The following is a 22573-nucleotide window of genomic DNA, read 5'->3' as shown; positions in this document are numbered from 1 at the left end:
AACCACAACTGTACTGTTCTCTCTACATTTGTGATATTTTAAGTTCGGAGTGCGCAGCTATCAACAGCTTGTAAAAGTCTTTCTATAAGGTTAAACCATAACAAATCTTGTAAATGTTAATAATCAGTTAATAAATGCAGATCCTGCAGCCCCTTTCCAGAATATAGATAAGTGGTGAGGCGACTGAAGAGTTCTCCCTTCTGAATCAAAGAGCTGAAAAGTCAAGCAAACAACCTGGCAACCTAATATTGTGCTCATTAATGGCTTATAACGGCTCTATTAAACACCAGTAAATAATGTATTAACCACCAGTTAAAGCATTCATAACATATTTATAAATAATGTATTTAGAGACGCTGCCTCATAAACAAGTGGTATCATGTTTGGCTTCGTTGGCTTTCCGTAGAGAGGTGGAGTAGTCACGTGATCATAGATTGTGATAACGGAGTTCCTGGAAGAAACAAAACAAATGACAGCTGACCAGGCTGACGGGGATACTGTCGCCTGTCATTCGCCTCGATGTGTTGAAATCTTATTATGCATATGTGAGCAACAAAACAGGAAACGTAGAACCGCTAGTGGATAAATTAATAAGGAGGAAGACAGCGTAACACAATAACAGCTAGTCGTTAGCTTAGTTTAGCCGTAACAGAGCGTCTTAAGTTGTGGAGCAGCGACTGGTTTCGTTTTCTGGGAATAAATTGTCTGGATACTATGTTTGAGCTAAGATACATGCTTGTTGTTGCCTCGCTATCCTCCGTCGGCAACTTCTTTCGACGGGCAATACAAGAGTGTTTTGTTTACAACCAGTGACAGTGTTTATCTTGACAGCACAGCCAGCCTCTAGCTGCTTATCACAGGAAAGACCTCGCTAGCTATTCCAGCTAATGGTGGTTGTTTGTTTATGTGAACAGCATACATATGAGGACTGTTTGTTTTCAGTTGATCGATTCCACCGGGAGACACCTCAGTCAGCTGTATGTCAGTATGATCTGAGTTGTGAAGACAGCTGAGGTGAGCAGTCCCTAAAGATGGAGGCTGTGAGACCAAAGAAGACCAAGACAAAAACCAGCGGAAAGTCTCAGGTGATTTAAACCAAGTCCTTTACACTCCTTCTTTACCTTCTTCTGCTCTTTCCTTTGAGGTCTATTCCCAAAAAACATTGGTTTGATACTGGACAACGATCCTCTTTTCATCAGAATTAAACACACGCAAGTATGGACAATATAGAGTATCCAATCCAACATACTTTTATGTCTTTATTTTTTTAAATTGAGAGGAAAGTGGAAGACCTGGGTCCTAAAACGTATCAAGAAATCTCCTTGATTTAAAATAGCTAATCAGTGACACACTGCGCTGAACATCATGATGTACTATTTTTGCCACTTTCATTATGATCTTAGTCACACGCCCTTTGTTACATGTAGAAAACAACAGCACATGTTGATTTAAAGAAATGTAATTATTGATTATAATACATTATTTATGTTATTTATTTGTTTGTTTGATTGATTGATTGATTGATTGATTGTTTGATTGTCTTATGTTTTCAGCTGGCCAGGAAGCAGAAGCAGGCAGATGAGGAAAAAAGATCCACAGCTCCTTCAGCAGTTTGTGATGAGGCCTCCACCCCTGGCTTTACTGACATCCCCCTCAGCCTGCCATATCAGGAGCCAGAGCAGGAGCAGCAGGACTCTGTTCAGCCTCCTGAGACCACAGCACAGCCGTCAGATCTGCTCTCTGAGAAACAGAGGACCTCTTCATCACAGACTTTATCCAAATCTGTGTTAACTAGGACCTTACAGTCAACTCAGTCAACAGAGACGTCACAGGGTACAGAGCATCTGACGGAGTCAAAAAAGGAGAAGGAGGAGGAGGAGGATGACAGAGTGGCAGCTCACGGGGCTGAGCTTAAAGCTGCAACACACACAACTGAGTTGGACAAAGACATACAATCATGGACTCAGCCTTGTGTTTCAGCTCAGTTTGAGATCCAAAATGCCCCGAGTGCCCCTGCACTTTACCCATCACTCCCTACACTGGAGGAAGGTCCTGTGATACAGCTCCATGAGCAAGCTGTGAAAAATAGTGCCAAAGGACCTGCAGTGTTGGCACTTCCTGAGCAGGAATCTTCTCCTCCAAGTTTGCAGCCTCTGGAGTCTGTAGCTGAACTTTCCAGGAGCAAACTTTACCCAGAATTACCCAAAACAGCTCCAGAAATTCAGGTACGTTCCTACACCAAGATAAAACCTGAAGTTGGATAATGAATACAGTTGTTTTTTGTGATAAACGACTGAATGGGTTTGATTACAGTGGTTATGATTTTTTTTTTAAAAACACGTTAAAAGCATTGATTAAAAATGTAAAACATTAAAAAGATTAATGTGAAATGAATTGGAATGATGATAAAATGATAAATCCTTAAAATAAATTAAATGATTACATACAGTAATCAGTAATCATACAGATGATCTCAGTGTTTTAGGAGGTATATAGTTATCAAGGAGTCAGCAATGTAGCATGGTTCTTGCCCATTAAGGCCTTTGTATATAAGGAGGAGGACATTGAAATCAGTTCTAAATGTAACAGGAAGCTAGTGTACAATCGCCTAATGTGCTCTCTCCTCCTGGTTCTGGTTAATAGCTTAGCTTCAAAGTTTTGAATGAGCTGAAGTCTCTCTGTGTTTTTTTTTTTTCGGGAGCCCAGTAAAAAGTGCATCACAGTAATCAAGTCAGCTTGAAATGAAGGCATAATCAATCTTTCAGCATCTTTTTGGTTTATACATGGCTTTATGTTTCTAAGGTGGAAAAATCATGTTTTATGTTTTTAATATGGCCTATTAGAAAGGTCTGGACAATAATTGTTGCTACTAATTTGGTCATTGTATCCACATTATCACATTATCAACATTGTATCAGTATTTTGTCAATATTGCCCAGACCCAGGAGCTTTCCAGGAGCAACATTCATTGATACATTCGTTGTGTCCTTACATATGCACGTGCATTAACGTGAGAGATAATCTCACTCACCTCATGTCTTTGCTTCTGCAGCCGTTCTCACTGGAGCAGCTGAGTGTCTGGGAGCCAGGTGGAGGTTTGCGGGTGTGGTTAGAGGGTGTTGAAGTGTGTGCAGCCCAGTTCTGTGCTCTGGCACGGCAGGAGAACCACGAACTGACTGAACTACTGCAGAATTACTGGCGCTGCCGCAGACAGCTGACCCAGTCACACACACAGCTACACACACAGTCCTCCGACTGCAAGAGCACACAGAATCGTCTCTGGAGCTTCAGAGATGAACAGCTTACACTTCAGGTGTGTTTTTTTTAGATCAATAAAGAAAGAAATATTCAATAAAGAGACCTATAATGATCCTCTGCTGTAAGTGCACTTTTAATATAAATTCTTTCTCCACAGGGTGTGTGTGCAGACCAGTCTAAGGTGTGTGGGTACCACCGCTTCCAGCAGGCAGATTTCAGTGAGAGTGTACTGGCTGAGCTGAAGAGACTGTTTGAAGCTCGCAGCGAGCTGCTCCATCAGAAGGTGGCGCTGCATGCGTACACTGCGCTGCTGTCACGCCTACAGGTGGAATCATACTTGTATCATCTACTGAAAGGTGAGAGACTTATAAATTGTACTTGAAGTAGCCATAAAATGCCTGCTCCAAACATAACTCTCATACATACTGTACTGCTAATGTTAAGTACATACACTACATCAGTTTTGTCTCGTTTTTTTTGTTTTTTGTTTTTTTTGTTTTCAGATTGTTCTGGCAGCCAAACACAGCCTTGTTCTCTCCAACCCCTGAAAGAGGCAATAAGTGTCCTCTTTAGCTTCACACGTAGAGTCCTCGATGACACACAGTTCCAGACAGACATCCATCACTGGCTGGAGAGATTGGTATATGCACAAACCACTTTCATTACTCCGTCTTCCTCTGGCCGAGGTATTGTTGTGTTTCCTCACAAGGCTCTGGTCCACTCTCCAGGTGGCAGTCCTGCTGCATGTTGGAGGGTCAGGAGAGCACCTGTACCTGCTGTGCCATCTGCTCTGCTGTCCTGCTGGTGTTGGCAAGTGGTCTGCACCCTTCCTTCAGGTTAGTTAGGGATACTGTCTTTTAGTTTTTGGTCTTTTACTGTTGTGTTGTACTCTTCATGTTAGTTGTTGTGCATACAGATGACCTGGGGTTTTTTTCTTATTATCTGCCTAAGATTCAAGTTTGGGGGAACAGCTGTGGAGTGCAACACTTTATGCAAGCTCTGGCCATCCTAATGTCACCTGCCAGGTAAGTAAAGGAACCCCTTTATCAATAACTCTTTCTTACCCACTGACTGTGAACTATCCATCCCAGTTTTGAGTCTGTGGCTTTCCATAAGAATCAAGGTCATACTTTCAGGGGTCTAACAACCTCACATCTCTAACCAGTGACTTCTTCTGTTTTGACTCAGACACCGTGCAGAATTTCTGGGCCATATGAAGCCATGTGAGAGCCAGAGCTCCACAGCCTCTGGACCTGAGTCTGGCAACTGGACCCTAGTGGATGAAGGTGGAGAGGAGGTGAGTGTAGGGAAGCAATGCTTGCATTCTGAGAAAAGAAACCAAACTTCCACATCACAGTTTGAAAAAAGAATTATCTAAAAAAAAATTAGACCGAGTTTATATGTAGGAAGATTTCAGGCGTATGTATACAAGAGATTGAGAGAGAGCAAAATTCATGGTAAATACAATATCTTTCTTGGTTTATCTTTCTGTCACTGATTGTGATTCAGTTATAGACGCCCAGTTTATGTCTGCTGTGATGTAACTGAGGTTCACACAGACTGTTCTGGTCTTTGTTCTGATCTGCTGAGTCACATTTAAAGATGTTGCAAAAGGTGCCAAATGAACCTGCACCTATGACCACTTAAATATCAGTCTACTGGCATAAAACCATGACTGCTGCCAGAACTAACGTGTTGCCTAGGAACCACATTGTTTTGAAAGCTTTGAAGAAACATTATTTTTTACAAGACTAGCATTTTAAGATAGAATCATTTAATTATTCAGGATTCCCACAGGTCTTTGATATCCTTGAAACTTTTTGATATAATTTTTCACTGAACGTTAGTAAAAAAGGTTATGTGTTGTTGTCTGCATGTGTGGAATAGACCACATAGTCTGCTGTAACACAGCACGATTGAGATGTGTTCACATATTCAAGCCAATCTCTCTGTTAATTGTTGTCTGCGAGCTAGTTCTCATTATTAAAATTCTCAGTGTTGTAACAGTACTTAACCTTGATCCGTTTCTTAATTCCGTGCTGTGTTGAGACCTTGAATTTGAGGGAATTGGGCCTGGAAAGTCCTTTGGATTTGATGTTTAAGAAGGTGTCGGAACCCTGATTATCCTACATCCATTCATCCATTTTCTGCTGCTTGTCCATGGTCGCAGTGGCAGCAAGTCAAGCAAAGTATTCCAGACGTCCTTCACCCTAACAATGTTTTCCAGCTCTTCCTGGGAGATCCCAAGGTCTTACCGGGCCAGATGAGATAAATGATCTCACTAGAATGGTCTGCATGTTACCCGAGTCCTCTTGCCAGTTGGACATGCCTGGAAGACGTCCAAAGGAAGGCACCCAGGAGGCATCCTAACCAGATACATAGAGGATGTCAACTTGTTTTGTTAAATAAGTGCAATATCTAGTCCGTTAACCTCTGACTGCATTGCCCTGCTGTTCTCTGTGGTTAGGATGAGGATCCAGAGAGCAGCTGGCTGCTGCTCTGTGAGGAGGACCTGATCTCTTTGCTGTCCCAGTTCCCCTTCCAGCAACTCTACTCACACATGCTGGGGATGAGCAAGCAGGGTAAGGGAGTCTGTTGTCCTTCTGTCTGTTGGTTTATATCACTCATTGTATGAGCTGACAGGCCACTTTGTTTCCAGGTGTGTATGAGCCCCAGGCCTGCTCCAGCCAGAAGATGATGCGTGTGTTTGGTTTTGCTTCCTCCCTCATCGAAATTCTTGCTCTCGGCCTACAAACCTACAACAGAGCACGTTACAGACAGCTAGTTAAACGAATAGGACACATCATACGGTCAGTGTGCCAATTTTATATAAGCAAAAAATACATGCTTACACTTCTCTGACCAAATTACAACACTGGTAACATCAGAAAATGCAACATTGAATATCTGTTATGTTTCCCTCAGAATGACAGTGTGTTATGTCAGTGATCACTGGGCCCAGTATGTGAGTGTGGCTGGTGCTGGTGGATCCAGCTCTCATGTACACTCACTGTCTTTGGACAAACTGCAGCTGGAATATGATCACCTCTTCCTCAGAGCTGTTTTACATGTACTCAGAAACAAAAGGTGAGTAATTGGACCTAAGTTTCCATCTTAACTGGTAAATATTCACTTTATGGATTTTTGTGTTTATTTTCTGTGGTCCTGTCTCACAGGTTGGGCATCTGGTTGTTTATGTCTGAGATGCCGTATGGGACTTTGTCAAGCTCTATGCTGTGGAGTGTCCTTTATGTCATGCAGAGCGCCGAGACAGCAGGACTAGAGACACTCAGCTCTGCTAGTGACACACACTCCTGCATTCAGGCTCTCAGAGGTACCAGTATACATTATACCTGCGCAAGTATACACCTGCACAAAGTATTATCTTTCAAAACCTTAAAAAAATCTAACAAACACAGGCATTGTAGCAATGCTTAAATGTGACCCCATAAAGCTGAATGTATGTTAAACAAAATCTTTAAGGCAGTTAAAAAAAATTGAACTTTTCTCAAACTACTTCAACTCAGTTTCATATTTCACAAAACAGTCGGCACCTTTGCTGCACCAGGACTTTAAAACCAGGTGTAAATAAGGGGAGTCGTGTCATTCCTCTGACACGTGTCATCCTGATATTTTATTACTATCTTTCTCACAGACCCAGAGCACCAAGTGAGATTTGAGCAATGGCTGTGTGAGGTGAACAGCTCTGATGGCATCTCCCTCCTCACTGCACTAGCACACATGGCTACACCGACTCATCACTCTGACCCCAGCTTCATCACTACTATAACTCTGCTGATTTACCAGGTATGAGCAGGAGGTGCACAATGAAATACTTGAAAAGATGTGTACAACACTTTGTGAAACATCGTAAGCCTGTGTTTTCTTTATGGATGAAGGATCTGTTGTCTTTACCAAGGCTCCTCTATATGAACATCCGTTGTTCAGCATGATTTGGCCCCCTGGTTAGAAGTCCTATAGTACCTACCTTGTTCTTTGACATGTCTTTTCTTATTTTGCCTCAGGTGTCATATGTGAGTGTGTCCACTAGAGAAATATACTCTAAGGTGGGGAGGGAGTTGCTGGCTGCCATAGCAACAGCCCATCCCCATGTTATATCTGTGCTCCTGGAGAGACTCAGAGAGACCATACAGACGGTGGGAATGGTTAGTATTGCTATTCTGTAATGGTATTATTGTTTTAATAGCAAGTAGTTCTGCCTTCAGAAGAAAAATATATAATTTGGCAGATGTCAAACTCACAAGATTTTGTTTTTGTGTGTGTGTGTGTGTGTGTGTGTGTGTGTGTGTGTGTGTGTGTGTTAGGTGGCTCTATACTTGTGTAAAGAGCTTCCTCTGAGTCTGTGGCAGCCACAGCCAGAGGAGATCTGTGTGATCGGAGCCTGGCTGCTCCAGCATCCTCTGTCTGCTGTGGAGAACCGGCTGGCCTGCGTCATCCTGGAGGGCCTGAACTGGGGTTACACGCAGGTAGTCGTGGGTGCATTAAAAATGATCTTTCCAAGAGTCTTGACTGCACATTTGCGTGTTTGTAATTAAATGACTGCCCTGGTTTCTTCTCTTCACGCAGGACGGCTCCTTGGCCCTGTCTTCATCTCTCCACAGTGAAGTGGCTCTGCTGGTGGTTGAAGCCTATCAGAAGTACCTTACTGACAAACCATACAGTGGCCTCATATCAGAGGGGATCAAACAGGTGGCACATCTGCCCGTTAACTGCAGACATCGGAAGTGACCCACTTTGGCTGCATTCAGCAAAATTACTTTCTGTTTTTCCACCCATCTCTTGTTTCCTCCCCTCAGGTGTCTTACCTTGCCAGTGTCCTTCGTTTGGGCGTATCTCCTGAAGCATCATTTAGTCAATGGGCCTGGCAACTGTTGCTAAGGCTGAAGCTCCATCGCAATGCTCAGAGCCCTAAAGGAGCCTGGTCGGTCCCTGCTTTGGCATCCAACCCACCTCCAGAGCTTACACACACTCCCAGCATGCACTCTGTTCTCAGGGCTGTGAAAGCAGGCATTCCCATTGGATGCTACCTGTCCATTGCCATGACAACAGTGGGACACAGGTTTGTACTCACACGTACAAATAATTATTAATGGAAGATTTGCCTGTGCAAGTTGAATTAAGTTCATCCCCTGTGTATTTTCTCTGCATGTTTTTCTAGCCTGGAACACTTTTGTACTGATGGTGTTGGGTTATTGAAGAGTCTGATTCAGTCTCGCCACCTGAAAGCTGCTGTGCATCTGTTGGACAACATCCTACCCCCAACTTACCCTCTCAGCTTCTACCTGCTCAACAACTCTCAGTAAGAAATATACATCCTTGACACACATCCTATAAAAGACTACAAGAAAGGTATTTATTACAGCAGCTACTGTATCTCGAACACTTAAATTTACTGTTGTCTCTCCTGTCATCCTTCTATTAATTCCAGGTTTGTAAGTTGTATCCAGCTGTTCTTGCAGTATGACAGTGTGTGTCCTCAAGGTGTGACACAGCAGGTCACTCACCGGGTAGCACCTCTCCTCACAGGAACCACCTACGGAGACAATGTTAGACTGCTGAACAGTGTCATTCAGGTTTGTCACAAAGAGTCTTCAGTCATCACAGAGAAGGTTTATCCAGGATTCCTGCAATGGTTAGAGGAAAGATGGAAATTTATCATAAGAATGAATAAGTTTGGAAAAAATATAGGAACAGATTGCAAAGTCTTTAGTTTATGTATATAAGTAGGTGTCAGTAATATTATAAACCAGTAGTCAAAACAAAAACCATTCAGGAAGAATGCCAGTACTTTATGCACGAACACAGGACTTATTTTCAACTTTAACCAGTGATATAGGGTTTTTGTCACTTAACATTTCCTCAAATAAAAAAAAAAAAACAACATAAAATATAGAGGGGCTAATTTTCATGCAACACCATCTTGTAAAATGAGTGTAAGCGTTCTTATCCATACATCTTCTCCAAATCAAAGATGATGTGTATAAATGTGTGTGTTTTATCTTCCAGAGTCATGTGGTGGAGAGCTCACGGACCGGTCGTGTCGGCGCTGCAGCGGTGCTGGAGTTTTGGGTGGGAATTTTGACTCAGCAGAACCTGTGGTACAGAGACAAAACAGTCCTGTTCCTCATGGATCAGATCTGCTGTGCTGCATTCACACATCACCAGGAGGAATGTGTGCAGAAACTCCTGTACCAACAGCATAAGGTGTTTACTCTGTTTTTGCATAATTTAATGGCTCTTGTAGGTCTCAAAGATGCAGTTGTCTGATTTTAGAAATGTAAGCTGCCTTTAGTAAATATTACATTAACATTTAATGGGTCACACATTATAGAAAGAGGAAGTGCTTGGTGGGGAGGGTTACTAAAAAGTCACCTTAAATCCATTAAGCTATGACTTTGGTACGAATCTTAGAGCTTTGCAAGCAGCATCTTGTTCATGTACACTGATGAAACTAGTGAGCTATCATTAATTAATGTATTCTTAAAGCATGAATTAGCATCTTTGATTCACCAGTGAAAGTTTTTCATCATGACAACTTGAGGAAACTAGTACTGCTCATAAAGAAGAAACAGTCACAGTGTTACCAACAATGTTTTACTTTTTTTTTTTTTTTTCATTTTCATACCTCATGCAGAATGCCTTGGGTTACCATGGAGATCGGGGTCTGCTCTCCTCTCTGGTTGGCTGGATTGCTGGAAATGCCACACCCTCTTTCATAGAGGGCCAATCCCTGAGTGCAGAGGTAAGGCTCCCCAAAGCACCAACATTATGTGCATTAAGTACAAAGGCTCATATCAATAAAGCAGTTATCAGTCCTGACAGACTCTGTGTTGTCTGTCTGCTTGTAGGCTTGGTTCGCCTGGCTGGTGCTGAATATGGAGGGTGTGTTTGAGGAAGATTCTCAGCTGAGACGCTGTGTTGAACATGAGTTCCTGGCAGAGCCAACCATCTCCCCAGAACAAGCGTTAAAGGTACATTTGTTGATTACTGTTATTAATAGCAAGCAGTCAGCATCACTTGACACTGAAAATTGAGACATTTCACAATACAAGACACAGGAAGTGGAGGTCAAACTGTGCAACATTTAACTAAGCATACACTGTAGTTACAGAGCACCTGCAAAGCCAAACAGTAGTGAGTCTTTAGAAGTCTGGTCTAGTGCTGGTCGATGATCGTGAATGTTGTATGTAGCTGGTGTTAACAGTGTGTCTGTGTCTGAGCCAGAAGGTGCAGCAGAGACTGAAGTTGCCAGTAGCCCCGTCTCTACAGCGGCTGCAGGTGTACCGCTGGGCGTGTCAAGCTTTAGCCACACCCCCTGACCACCCACTCCTTCCTCTGGTATGGCAGAAGTTCCTACAGCTGTACCTCAGACAGCCTGGGCCTGAGTTTGGGTAAGATGCATACAAACATATTACTATCTGTAGCCAGAGAAACCAGGAAATAGACAGAATCCACGTGCAGGTACCATGTATCTGTTTGTGTTATGTTGTCCGCCAGGCTGGCTGCAGGTGGATGTATCGGGCAAAGGTTCTTCCAGGCTTCATCTCAGGCCACTTTACTCAGAGATCTGAGACAGAGAATACAAGAAGTGTCAGACTTCCACCATGCTGCCAGCCAGGCCCTCAGGGTGCCCCCACTACAAACACCCTCATCAGACAGCCAGGGCGATGAAAGCACCGACAATCCCAATCCCCCTTACCTCACCTCTCCTCAGCTACACACAGAGCTGGTCAGGTAGGTCACTGATGCTTAATGTGTGCATTTCAAAACATTCCCTCCTGTAGTTCGACAGGCAGTACCAGACCTAAGTATGTTTACAAGCTCTCAAATCCCAGCTGATTGGTTGTTTACAGGTTGTTTGGTGTGTTTGCCGTGTGGTTGGATGATGAGACACTGCAGAAGCAGGAAGTGTACCTTCCCTCTCTTCCTGCAGAATATGAACCACACAGACTTGCACAGGTCATGCAGCGGCATCAGGTGGGTGTGTCTTAGTGTCCATCTTTTTTCTGTGCATTTGAATTTACAAATAAAAAATATGAGTGTTACAGCAGGTTAGTCAAAGCTTTGGTGTGTTATACTATTTTCCTCTTATATTTCAATGTCTGTAGGAACTGTGGCTGGAGTATGTGGACCAGGAGCGTCTACAGTATGATGAGAGGGAGGTTTTGTCTCTGTGGGAGAAGGTGCAGAGTGAGCCAACCTTCCTGCAGTCCCAAAACCCCGGCTTCACCGACTACACCAGCTTCAACAATGGTACAAAATTATCACTTTAGATCCAGAAGATTACATAAAGGTTAACTTCAGCAGGTAGACAGTGGCAAATGTAAAGGTGGACAATTTTGAACTCTGTGTTCGTGCTCCTTTTAGTCAAAGTCACAAATGTAGCTGTAGTTCATATACTGTAGATATATGCTTTAGATAGGAGTGCTGATAACATTTCACCAGCCAAAATAATTAAGTGATTTTGTCCTTCACCATTTCATCCCATTTGCATTAAAATTTTGACTTTTTATTTAGTTTTTTCAATAGTTTGATGTTTTCCTCTGTGTGCAGCAAGGGAGCGTATCCTGTCCAACCTGCAGAAGCATCCAGTTCCACGTCCAGCTCCAGAGCTGCAGCAGCAGAAGGTTCCAGTGGCTGACGTTCCCTCCGCCTGCCTCACTGACTCTAAAACTGCTGCTGAACTGCTGCAGCAGGACCTCAGCATTCTGCAAGACCAGGCCAGGTATATGGAGATTATACACACATTAAAACATTTCCACATGATCAGTGGCACACAGTGTGCACATGTATACACAGAAATGAATTCACTTGTTTGTACGCGCCAAATACACACATTAAAACATATACAAAGCTGCACACTGATTCCAAAGTACTTCATCTTGGTGTCAGAATTGCAGTGGCACGTGAAGCCCAGCAGGTGGCACTGGAACAGGAACTGCTGGAGAGCCTCCCTCTACTTTACAAGAACCGACCAGAGCAAGTCACCATGGCCCTGGAGTGTAAAGGAAAGGGAGGGCAGCCGTGCCAAGGACCTGCAAACATCACCGTCACAGTACAACCACTAAAACTGCATGCATGCCACATTGTGAGATACCACTGTGAAGTCTTTTCTGTGCTTTATTCATTTGTGTCTGTGTAATCTCATAGTGTGAGCGTATCCAGAGACAGGAGGCAGTGCAGACTCAGATAACGTCACTGCGCAGAGACATCAAGAAACTCCAAACCGATTCCATGGCTCCTCCACCTCAAAGCCTGGCCCAGGCGGCTGTCCACACTGAGAACTTTATCACGTCAGTATAAACAAGTTCTGTTATCAAAAGAGAAAACATCATACGTCATAATAAATATAAATTGTGTTTTTTTTACTAAAGTGTGGACTGTGTTTTTGTGCTTAGGGCTCTGGTGAATATGTACAAGGCACAGATTTCTCCTGCAGTGCAGCATGTGGGTGTGTCAGCCTTTTACAAGATGGTCTCCTTTGTGTGTGAGGACACACTGCGACATCCCCCAACACGCCAATACCTCTCCTCATGTGTGGAGATACTGGGACAGGTGAGTCCAGATTTATTTTAGCCATTGTTTGGTTTTGTTTAGAATACCCAAACAACGTTAATCTACAACTTGAACTTTTAAGTATCAATGGGCAAGAAGACCTGCTCCACAGTGTCTCCAGGAGCCTTATACTAACCCTAACCCAACAAGAGACCTAAAGCATGGTCTCCCTTTGGGCTATTTAAAAAGGTTTTGAACCAGAAATGGTGGCTAAACCTTGCTAATTCTATTATGATTATATTTATATGTATTTAAAAGGAATATTATGGATGAAAAGCAAAGCAAACATAACAAAATACTGTAGATGGAACTTCAGTCATTGAGACTTCACAACAAGAACATTAAGCATTTGAGGGGAAACCTCATCATATGAACATAAACAACCTGTGTAGTGCAGGATATAGTGAGGCTGGTGTTGAGGTAGAGTAGGAGAGGTGCTGGACAACATGTACAAAACAATGGAGAGAGGACTTGCAGATAAATAGGGCAACTAAGGAGCAAGTTCACTCCATGTTGAACTTCATGTGTACTAATTAACTGATAAAACATAAATTAAGTTGTATTTGTGTCTAGGTGTTTATCCAGGGCAACCCAGAGGAGTGTGGCCGTGTCCTGAAGACCATCCTGGAGCAGCGTCGTCTTTGCCCTCTCATTTCTCCGTTCTTCACTCCTAACGCAGCACCCAATGACCTTGTCTTTCTCTACCAAGATGTAGTGACATCCCTACACCTCGACAGTGCCGATGTCATTTTCATGCTGCTCACTAAGGTTAGTCCGGACACAAATGCAACACTTTGAAGAAATATATAACAGAGAACATCCACCACTGTCCAGTTACAGCAGCCACTTCTTCCCCTCCTCCCTACAGTTTGACTTGTCCCAGTGGCTGAATGAAGCCCATCCTGTGTTTTCGGAGAGAACCCGTTTGCTGGAGTTGGTCCACGGAGCTCTCTGTGTCTGTGGCAGAGAGCCGGAGCCTGAACTTCTCACGCCTTTTCACCTTTTCACCAAACACTGGACCTGGCTTTTACGCCACCATTTCCCTGATCACTACAGTGACTGCCTGCGTCTGCTTATGACCAGTAAGTAAGTGTGTGTGTGTGTGTGTGTGTGTGTGTGTGTGTGTGTGTGTGTGTGTGTGCCAGACAAAGACTGTTCAACTGAATTTAATGATTCAAATAATTATTAACTCAGGAAGCCACAACTTGAATTATCATTTACTCAATTAAATCATCAAATATTCATTTTTTTTTTAATCCCACTTGCACAATTGCTGATAGAACATCACATAATGAAAGGTTAAGCCACGTCAGACAACATACAGGTGCTAAATCAATTGAGAATGGCACAATGTCACATTGAACAGCAGCTTTTCACTGTCTGTTATGTTGTACATTCCTTGTAAGTGCACTTAAGAGCAGGGACTGCTTTAAAAAATGTCTACTTTTTCCTCATTCAAGTGACTCAAGGGAAACACATTCATCCCCCTGAAAGAATCCCTCCCACTCATCTTCCCACCAACAAAAGATTAAATGAATGTCATTAAAGTTTTCTGAATCATTCCTTCAACCTACAGGATCACATCTGAGTTGAAAGAATGGGTCTGCTATTTGGGTTTCTTTGATATAGCCCCATGCGAAGAGATGGTTCATAGAGCCTCAGATGTTAAATCAGTCATCAAAAAGCTAATTCAGTATTTTATATCAATAATATTGAGTTTAGGTTTTTTATGAGCAGCTTCTTCAACAAACTAAGGCATTTTTTTAACCTCACCAGGTTCGTCAAACCAGTTACTGAGTCCAGAGTGCTGGAAGGTGACTCTGCGAGTGCTGGGCTGTTTACCTCCATCCCGCAGCACCAAGAGCAAAGCTGAACAAGCCCTCAGCACTACAGATGTCCCTGGCCGTGCTGTCGGGCCCCAAGCCTCTCCCTACAGATCCCCAGTCAGCCTTTCTCCTCAGCAGGTAACTAATGTTGATGTTGTCGGTATTAGATTCAGACCCTCTTTATCTGATGGTAGCTTACAAACTAATACTTAAAATTAAATTTGTTATTAAAGTCATTATTAATACAACAATCCTGTGTTGTTTTATTGGTTACTAACAGGTGGATGAGACAGTTGATTGGCTGAGTGATTACTTCCTGCGGAGTCGTATCAGTAAGCAAGACCTCCGCAGCTTCGGCCTCTACTCTGCCTGGACTCCCTACATCAGTGATGTTGTTTCCTTCTGGGACTATTTGATTGGTTGTATAATCAATGTGCAGCTCAGCAGCTGTGCCAGAGAGTCGGTGGGCAGCAGCAAAATACTGAAAGGTAAATATCAAATTTCATACATGCATACATTGAGGGTAGTAAGAGGTGTGTTCATTCATAGTCTTCTCCCTTTTGTTTTGTGCATATTCCTCTTTTGTTACCTGTCGTTATGAAAGAGAAATGTCTTTTGTGCTCTCACAGTTCTCCAGGACCTACACAGTAAGACTGTGAAGTTATTTAAGCCTTGGATCTTTCCTGTGGACACTGATGATGCCAGGTAAGCACTGCACACCCACAGCTCTCAATCAGTCATTGAGATACTGGAGAGCTGTTGTCGGTGAGACAGATGTGAAACAGATGTGAACACAGACAAAAGAGACTCCAGAGAGGGCAGCAGATAAATAAATATTCATAGTCCACAAGATTGATTTTTTATTTCCAGATGTAGTACTTGCTTCTTTTGCAGGTGGAGAGCAGATGCTTATGGTGTTGTAGAAGTTGTATTACATAACTGAACCAACAGTGAGAGATTTGTTTATCACACTAACCATTACTCAAATTAAAACACAAACATGACACTGCTCAGAGAGAACAGAGTGCATTAGATGTTTACTTTCGAGTGTGACTTATGTCAGCTTTGCCAAAGTATCATGTGGCCAGAGGTTTGAAGTGTTATTCTCCTGGTTGACACGTGAAGAGCAGTTTAGTTTTTTCTAGATAAGGAAAATGAGAAAAACAAAGAGAATATCAATATCAATGTCTCTTTTTCTCAGTAACCTCAAGTGTTACCCGTGGCTGGAGACTGATGCGAATGCGGCAGGATCTCTGGTTGGACTGTATGCTCAACTCACCGACACACTGCATCACAAATTCAGAGGTGGGTCCCCAGCGGTGCTGTGTTCACATATGAGAAGTTCTTTGTTATTTATAACGTCTGTGTGTTGGTACGTTGCAGATCGTTTGCTCCCTGGTCAGAGAGGGGTTCTGTGGCTGTGCATGATGCAGTACTGTGAGAGCTGCACCTCACCCCGTACACCTGAGTACCTTCTCTACCTGTACCACACACACCTTCGCAGCCTGCCCTGGAGACACCTGCACCCTGACACTCAGCTCATGGAGCAGCTCTTCAATGTGAGACACTATACCCCCTGACTCCTGACCCCTGACCCCCCAACACTGCACACTGGTCTAGACATATGTGACAGAGGGGAGCTTGGTTAATTTGAGACCTTGGTCCTTTGGCCCAGGTTCTATTATTAGCGTAACTTCACGTAATTATAGTCTCAACACCCTGTTCCTGGAAACAAGCTCCTGTCTCTCCAGACCCACATGGCTCTATAGAGGCTTCTATACAGGTTAAAAAAATATAGTGTTACTAAAACAAAAATCATATCCCAAAGACTGATAATTATAAATGCTTATCAGTGAATGATAAAACATAACCAGCTGCTATTTTCATTATTCAAACAAAAATATCATCCATTTATTCCATTTTGTATTTTAAAGTTAATTTCTTAGTTCTAGTAGTAAAGTCAATCTTTTCATTTCATGGATCTCTTTAAGAATTTTAACCAATTATCTGCTGTATCTGTAACCATTTATGCATTTGCAAGTCTTCAGTAGAAAGTATTTTCAAAATATATCTTTCATCCAGTGTTTCTTTGTGGAGGTCTATTCAGTTAAATGAGATACATTTCAACAGATTTATAGTTATTCTGATTACTTTTAAGAACTGGATTATCAATTTAGCCATAAATGTGTATAGCTTGCATTATGTAGGAGTCAAACATATAATGTATCATCAGAAGTAATGGATATTCCGAGAACAGTCAGTTGAGAGGTTTGATTAGTTTGTAGCTGTAGTTATAGATTTTTGTCTATTTCCTCGCCTTGCTGTGCCTGCAGGTGGAGAGGGGAAGTCCCAAGAGCTGCTTCCTGTTTATGGGAGAAGTGTTATGTGAAGTTAACTGGGTCAGCGTCCTGAGTGACCACCTACAAACCCCTCCTGCATCTACAACATATCCAGCTTTACCAGACATGGGTACTCAGAAGGAATCACACACCATGTTAGTCTATCTGCTGTACATGCTAGTTTTTCTGGCAAAGGAGGAGCAGCTCCTGAGTCAAAAGGTAAGTCCAGACTAGTTTAGTTTCACATTAGGGTAAGGCCTCTTCCCCCTCTTTCATTCATTCCTCATTTTTCCCTTCCTCTTCCTTCAGGACTCCCCTCTGCTTAGCCTATTGGTCCAGTCCACCTCTCTGCCCTGGCATCAACTGGACCTGTCCTCATACCAAGGCATTCTGGGATATGTCAGTACCCACTACCCTCCATCTTTGCTGCTCAGTGCTGATTCTGCTCCTCAGCTGCTACTGAAATCACTGCGTAGTGCTGCTGGGCTCCACCCTCGCCCTAATGGAGCTCCACACCGGGTGAGACAACACAGTGCTGTTTGTTTTACAAATCACAGACTCATAAAAGCATCATAAACCGCTGAAGGTCCGTCTAGACTCTATAATGGCCACACCACATTAAAAGTGTTTTAAATCGCCCAGTTACGGTTTCAACCCCAGAAATTTATCTTAAAAACTTCACCACTCATGATTTAGTATTGAGAGGGTGAGTGTAATTACAGATGAATAAATAAATTAAAACCTTTTTAACTACTTACAGTTGAGATATCATGAGAGTCAATTTATAGGAAGACTGGAGGTGCTAGATCTAACTGGCATCAAGCAACTGTAAAAGACAGAGGAACCCTAATGTTAGAGAATATAAGAATAGAGTGATATATCTGCACCTCCTTAGAAAATCTGAATTAAATTTGGACTTAAACAATTCAGTTTTCCTTGCCAGTTCTGTATCACTCCGCCAAATTACATAAATGTAACACTTAACAGAAGAAGGAAATTTATACACTGCTTGATAATGTTCCAAAGTAGACAGACTTTGGCCAAAGCTATACAATACACTTCCAAGTTATGTACACAGGACCACTCTGAGATACATCAATGTGATTTCTTTAATTTTGCCAACTTCAACCTTATTGTCAAAAATAGGTACTATTAATGATAGTAAAAATATGCACCAAAAGCTGTGGAAATTACATACATTCAGCATAATCACCATTCATCAATTCATATATGGAATATCTTTTAGAGTGTGAATAATATATTATAAATGGCAAAGATATGTATTTATTTATGCATCTATTTCTGTGCAGCATTAACCCAAACAAAAATTAAACAAAAAAAATGAATCTCTGGTACTTTCCATCTGTAAGGAGGAGACGCTGAAGGCTGGAGCGTATGTGTGCTGGTGTGTTCAGTCTTTGGTGACTCTGGAGCAAGGAGGCAGCATCAGCCTGAACGGTCTGGAGGCTCAGCTGGAGACACTTCTGGAGAGCATTGTCACATTCAGCCCACCAGGTGAGAGGTCCTCACCTTTTAACAACATCATCACCCAGAAGTGATCGATTCTTATCATTCATCCACCATCCATCCATTTTTGCTCTGCAGAGACGGGTTTGGAGCAGAGGCACATGGCGTTCTGCGGTCTCTTCAGCGATGCTCTAGCTTTGCTGAACGGAGTGGGCGTCTCAACAGGCGAAGCACTCGCTGCACATGTCATTACCTGGCTGGACAGGAAGGGGAGGGGTTTTCCTATTCTGCCTCTTCTCACGGCTTGCACCCGCTGTCTCGCATCAGTGCGGCACATGACGCGCATCATGGAGGCGTGCATCACAGCCTACTTCAACCATTGTAAGTAAAGTAACTGTTTGGTGTTTTTTTTTAGCTCCCATACACATTATTTAAATAAGGATTAGTTTTGTTTGTAGAGTTGTCAGCTTATACAGTGTTACAGTAATTGGAAAGTGCTTAGGTGATTTCCTGTGGCAGATATTTCTGTAACCAGGCATGTTAGTATATAAACTTCTATTGTTTAACATTAAATAGATATATAAGTCCACAGTTTTTGTTTGATGTCCTTACTGCCAGTCCTCTCCTCATACAAGTTCTAAGTTGGTGTAGTTTTTTAACTCTCTCCCTTTAGTATAGGTTAGGGTTAGATAAATGTGATATCAAGAATTCACTTGTTTCTCCTCCCACTGTCTTCGTTTTTCTTTTGTCTCTTCAGCTGAGGAAGAGTCTGTAGGTTGGGGTCCTGTGCTGGCATCGCTGCAGGTGCCTGAGCTCACAGTGGATGACTTCCTCTCTGAGAGCCACTCAGGAGGCAGCTTCCTGACACTCTATGCCTTCATCCTGCAGCGCCTCAACAGCGAATACACAGCAGCCAATGAGAGAAGGACACTGGCTCTAATTAACACGTGGACCAATCAGGTCTTCCCCAGGTTTGGCCCCCTTCATTATCTAATCTCGCGTGGGTTTTAAATTCATATTGAAATGGTTTTTAATCAGTTAAACATCAAGTTAGAGCCTGTTTAGGGAACCTAAAATTAACTGGCTCTTCACCGGTGTGGTTGCATCATTTGATTCAGGCCACCAAGTCCTAGTAAATGTTGAGAGACAGGCTGGAGGAAGAACCTCATGTATGCGCTGCAGTTTTATGTTTAGACTGGGAGTACCTCAGTAAATCTAAGGGAGGCTCGAATATGTGTGCAAGAGTCTCACTCAGTTTTACAAAGCAGTGTCAAGCCTTTACTAACTATACAGCAAGTTCTTACATTCACATGAAAATAGCACAAGTCACTTCAAAACAACTCATTTCAAATCATTCCAAAGCAATTCACTTCAACACTCTTCAATTTGATTAGTACATCAGCCTGCAAAGCTGCGCTAACCAGTATATGTGCTGTGATGTGTTTTTTCTGCTCAGTGGTCCAGGTGATGAAGCCAAGCTATTTCTTTGGTGGCACAAAGCGCTGAACCTGTCAGCAGAGCAGCTGCAGCCACAGGCAGGTCAGACTGAAGTGTCAGGAGTCGTCATGGGTCTTTTGAGGTTGCAAACCAGGCTGCTTCAGCTGGGAGAAGAAAGACTGAACTCTGGGCTGCTGGGAGCTATCGGCCTGGGGAGGAGGTCTCCTGTTTCTAACAGGTATTCTCACATGCATTTTATTAGTAAATGAAATCACCTGTGGGGCATATAGTGTAATATTAATTTGCCACTGTTGATAAACCAGCTTTTAATGTGTGTATACTGTACATCTAGGTTCAGGGTGGTGGTACGCAGTCTGGCAGCATTCCTGTCAGTCCAGGTTCCATCAGAGACCGAGCTTCGACTCCAACCAACCAGTGACTTGCAGCTCTCTGCAAAAGCACAACAAGTATGTAACAACAACTGCAAATACAGTGTTCATTTTATAGTCTGCAATTATCTCCTAAAAATAACCTCTGTTTCTCTTTTTTTCTGTGAATGCAGACATTGGGGATGTTGGAGGCCATGCCCAGCAATAAGCAGTATGCTGAGTTGGAGGATTCAGTGAATAAGGCCATCCAGTTCATCCGCTACCCAGGACACTGTCTCAAAGATGCACCCCGACTTCTGGCCCTGCTAGCCAACCTCCTGTACCCTGACCTCAGATACCTGCACATTATCCGTTAACATTGACTTAACCTGACACTCATACTGGAGACTGAGACTATGTTGCCCTTCTGTGGTAAATACAATGATAGTAAACATCTGTTTTGTGCAGACAAAATCTTGCAGGAGCACAAAGTTTCCAGGTAAAGAAACTGGTTGGTACTGAATTGATTTTGCTATTATATCAGCAAGAGCTACACATCTTATCAGCGAGGGCTTATTGTGACAGAAATGGATTTGTCATCAAAGCTTGCTGTGCATTTATGAAATACACTTTTCCACTGGTAATGTACAATGAAGGATCATTCAACCAGTCAGGAGTGTAAGAAATGTTATGTGCTAACCTATGACCTTTTTTTGCACATTTCTTTCATCAGTCATGTTTATGCCTTGTTGCTTTTTATGTAACTTGCCTGTTGGGTTTCAACACCATCTGTTCTTTTCTTGATTTGAGAGAATGTTACACATTTATTGAAGCAGATTTCATGAAACAGGATTCATCTCTGGGCTTTAGGTGTCAGTTTCTCACCTGTATGTGGAATCTAACAGAAAAAAAAGTTGAAGGGTCCACAAATTATTTGGAGGAAGTTGAAGGACAGATCTAATAGGCTTATGACTTTAGTAGTACCTTCTTAAAATGGGGAGGGGGGACATACCAGGAAAGCTGGTAGCCTGGGTTCAATGCCTGATACAACTCTTGAGGTTTGCTGTTGATGCTAGCATCAAGCTGTGAGCTACAATCTGAAATGTTTCAGTCTTCGTTACTATACACATACAGATCAATACAGTGGCCGCCTGTATGAAGTGATCATGTTTAGTAACAGAACATTTTCAAGTATTATGTTCATGTCCAGGCAAAAGTGCTTTGCTTGTTTCTGCCAAAGAGATTTTATCTGTTCAGCTACTTAAACCTTCTTGACTGTGTTCTCTGGTTGTTTCATCTGTGTCTGCTAGTTACAAAAACTACAGTCTGAAAAAGCACACACACTAGAAGATACACCAAATATCACTTACAATGTGCCACACCACTTGGCTTCCTTATAAAGTAGTATGTCCTCTGTAATACAAATTGCTAATGACACTGGTATTACTAAAAGAGCAGGGATGTAATGCTGTTGGAGCGTGTCTATAACTGGACTTGCATACACCTATGGTGGCATTTGTGAATAAAGCGTCATTGTTATTCAGATTTATCAGACCCTCAGACTGTACTATATACACAAAACAGATTTTACATTTTAATTACCCTTGTCAGTTTACCTCCTGTGTTGTTCTGTGCCATCTAAATAATAATCATGCTGCACTTCTGCGGCCTGAAGCTTGCCTTATTGCCTGTGTTATGTGGTGACTGTTAATGTCAAATGCGTTTCTTTTTTATGAGTCAGTGATGAGGAATGGGTCTGTAGGGCTGCTGCAGGAGGGGAGCTGCAGAGCCAGGCATCACAAAGGAGACATGGCTCTGTTTATTAAAGAGGACTCATTGTCTCACAGCTGGTATTGATCAATTCAGCTCTGTGATCTGGGACCACATGTAATACATGGAGCCTCTGGAAGCAGGGAGACTGATCTAAAAACCGTCGACAGGTCACACGGGGAGACACCCAAGTGGGACACCCATGAATCAAGCTGTAAGGAACAAGTGAGGGAGTCAGAGAGGTCTGGCACAAATACGGTATGCAGGCTCTATACAACAAAACTGAAATCTGCACTCCCTGTGAATAATGTTGCAGATGGTCATATTGAAATAAAAGCTTGCTTATGTAAGAAGCATGGTCACTGTAAAAACCCAATCCATCCATTACACAGAATTCTATTGTGAAGTCCAGACGAATAATAGGGACTGTTAAAATAACATAACAATTTTAGGCTCACTTGACACAAACACTCACCCCTTGTGAGCTTGAAATAATTGTTTTTTGATTTTTGAGTTAATTTTGCTTAAATTG

General features: G+C 42.6%; 1 protein-coding gene across 2 annotated transcripts; it reads left to right on the top strand.

The window, feature by feature from the left end:
- Positions 1 to 429: 429 nt before the first annotated feature.
- epg5 (ectopic P-granules autophagy protein 5 homolog (C. elegans)) lies at positions 430 to 21816 on the top strand. Of its 2 annotated transcripts, XM_023413510.2 has the most exons (46): positions 430 to 545; positions 943 to 1085; positions 1554 to 2225; positions 3053 to 3313; positions 3416 to 3614; positions 3762 to 3898; positions 3987 to 4094; positions 4210 to 4283; positions 4447 to 4555; positions 5726 to 5840; positions 5918 to 6068; positions 6184 to 6345; positions 6435 to 6592; positions 6914 to 7065; positions 7284 to 7424; positions 7584 to 7745; positions 7846 to 7968; positions 8076 to 8338; positions 8438 to 8578; positions 8708 to 8852; positions 9286 to 9483; positions 9914 to 10021; positions 10128 to 10250; positions 10504 to 10670; positions 10777 to 11013; positions 11133 to 11256; positions 11388 to 11532; positions 11833 to 12004; positions 12172 to 12334; positions 12430 to 12572; positions 12678 to 12834; positions 13408 to 13602; positions 13703 to 13916; positions 14611 to 14798; positions 14941 to 15148; positions 15290 to 15365; positions 15862 to 15965; positions 16044 to 16219; positions 16994 to 17218; positions 17309 to 17518; positions 18370 to 18514; positions 18605 to 18847; positions 19224 to 19437; positions 19923 to 20141; positions 20256 to 20370; positions 20466 to 21816. In XM_023413510.2, the coding sequence occupies exons 2-46, from the start codon at positions 1032 to 1034 to the stop codon at positions 20646 to 20648; spliced, it is 7779 nt and encodes a 2592-aa protein (XP_023269278.1). In that variant the 5' UTR covers positions 430 to 545; positions 943 to 1031; the 3' UTR covers positions 20649 to 21816. The 2 variants fall into 2 exon arrangements, with proteins under 2 accessions (XP_023269278.1, XP_023269277.1); XM_023413509.2 differs by having other exon boundaries at positions 448 to 1085.
- Positions 21817 to 22573: the final 757 nt, after the last annotated feature.

The sequence above is a fragment of the Seriola lalandi genome, unplaced genomic scaffold (assembly GCF_002814215.2).
Source record: "Seriola lalandi dorsalis isolate HSWRI2012SDOR001 ecotype SW California unplaced genomic scaffold, Sedor1 jcf7180002054517, whole genome shotgun sequence".
Lineage (NCBI taxonomy): Eukaryota > Metazoa > Chordata > Actinopteri > Carangiformes > Carangidae > Seriola > Seriola lalandi.
Note: the sequence above shows the minus strand (reverse complement) of the source record. Positions and strands in the feature narration are given on the sequence as shown.

Excerpts from the sequence above, each read along its gene's own strand:
- epg5 (XM_023413510.2), top strand. The coding sequence starts at position 1,032 with ATGGAGGCTGTGAGACCAAAGAAGACCAAGACAAAAACCAGCGGAAAG. Across the intron at positions 3,899-3,986 it reads ATCACTGGCTGGAGAGATTG|GTGGCAGTCCTGCTGCATGT; the intron begins GTATATGCACAA and ends TCCACTCTCCAG. Across the intron at positions 7,425-7,583 it reads CCATACAGACGGTGGGAATG|GTGGCTCTATACTTGTGTAA; the intron begins GTTAGTATTGCT and ends TGTGTGTGTTAG.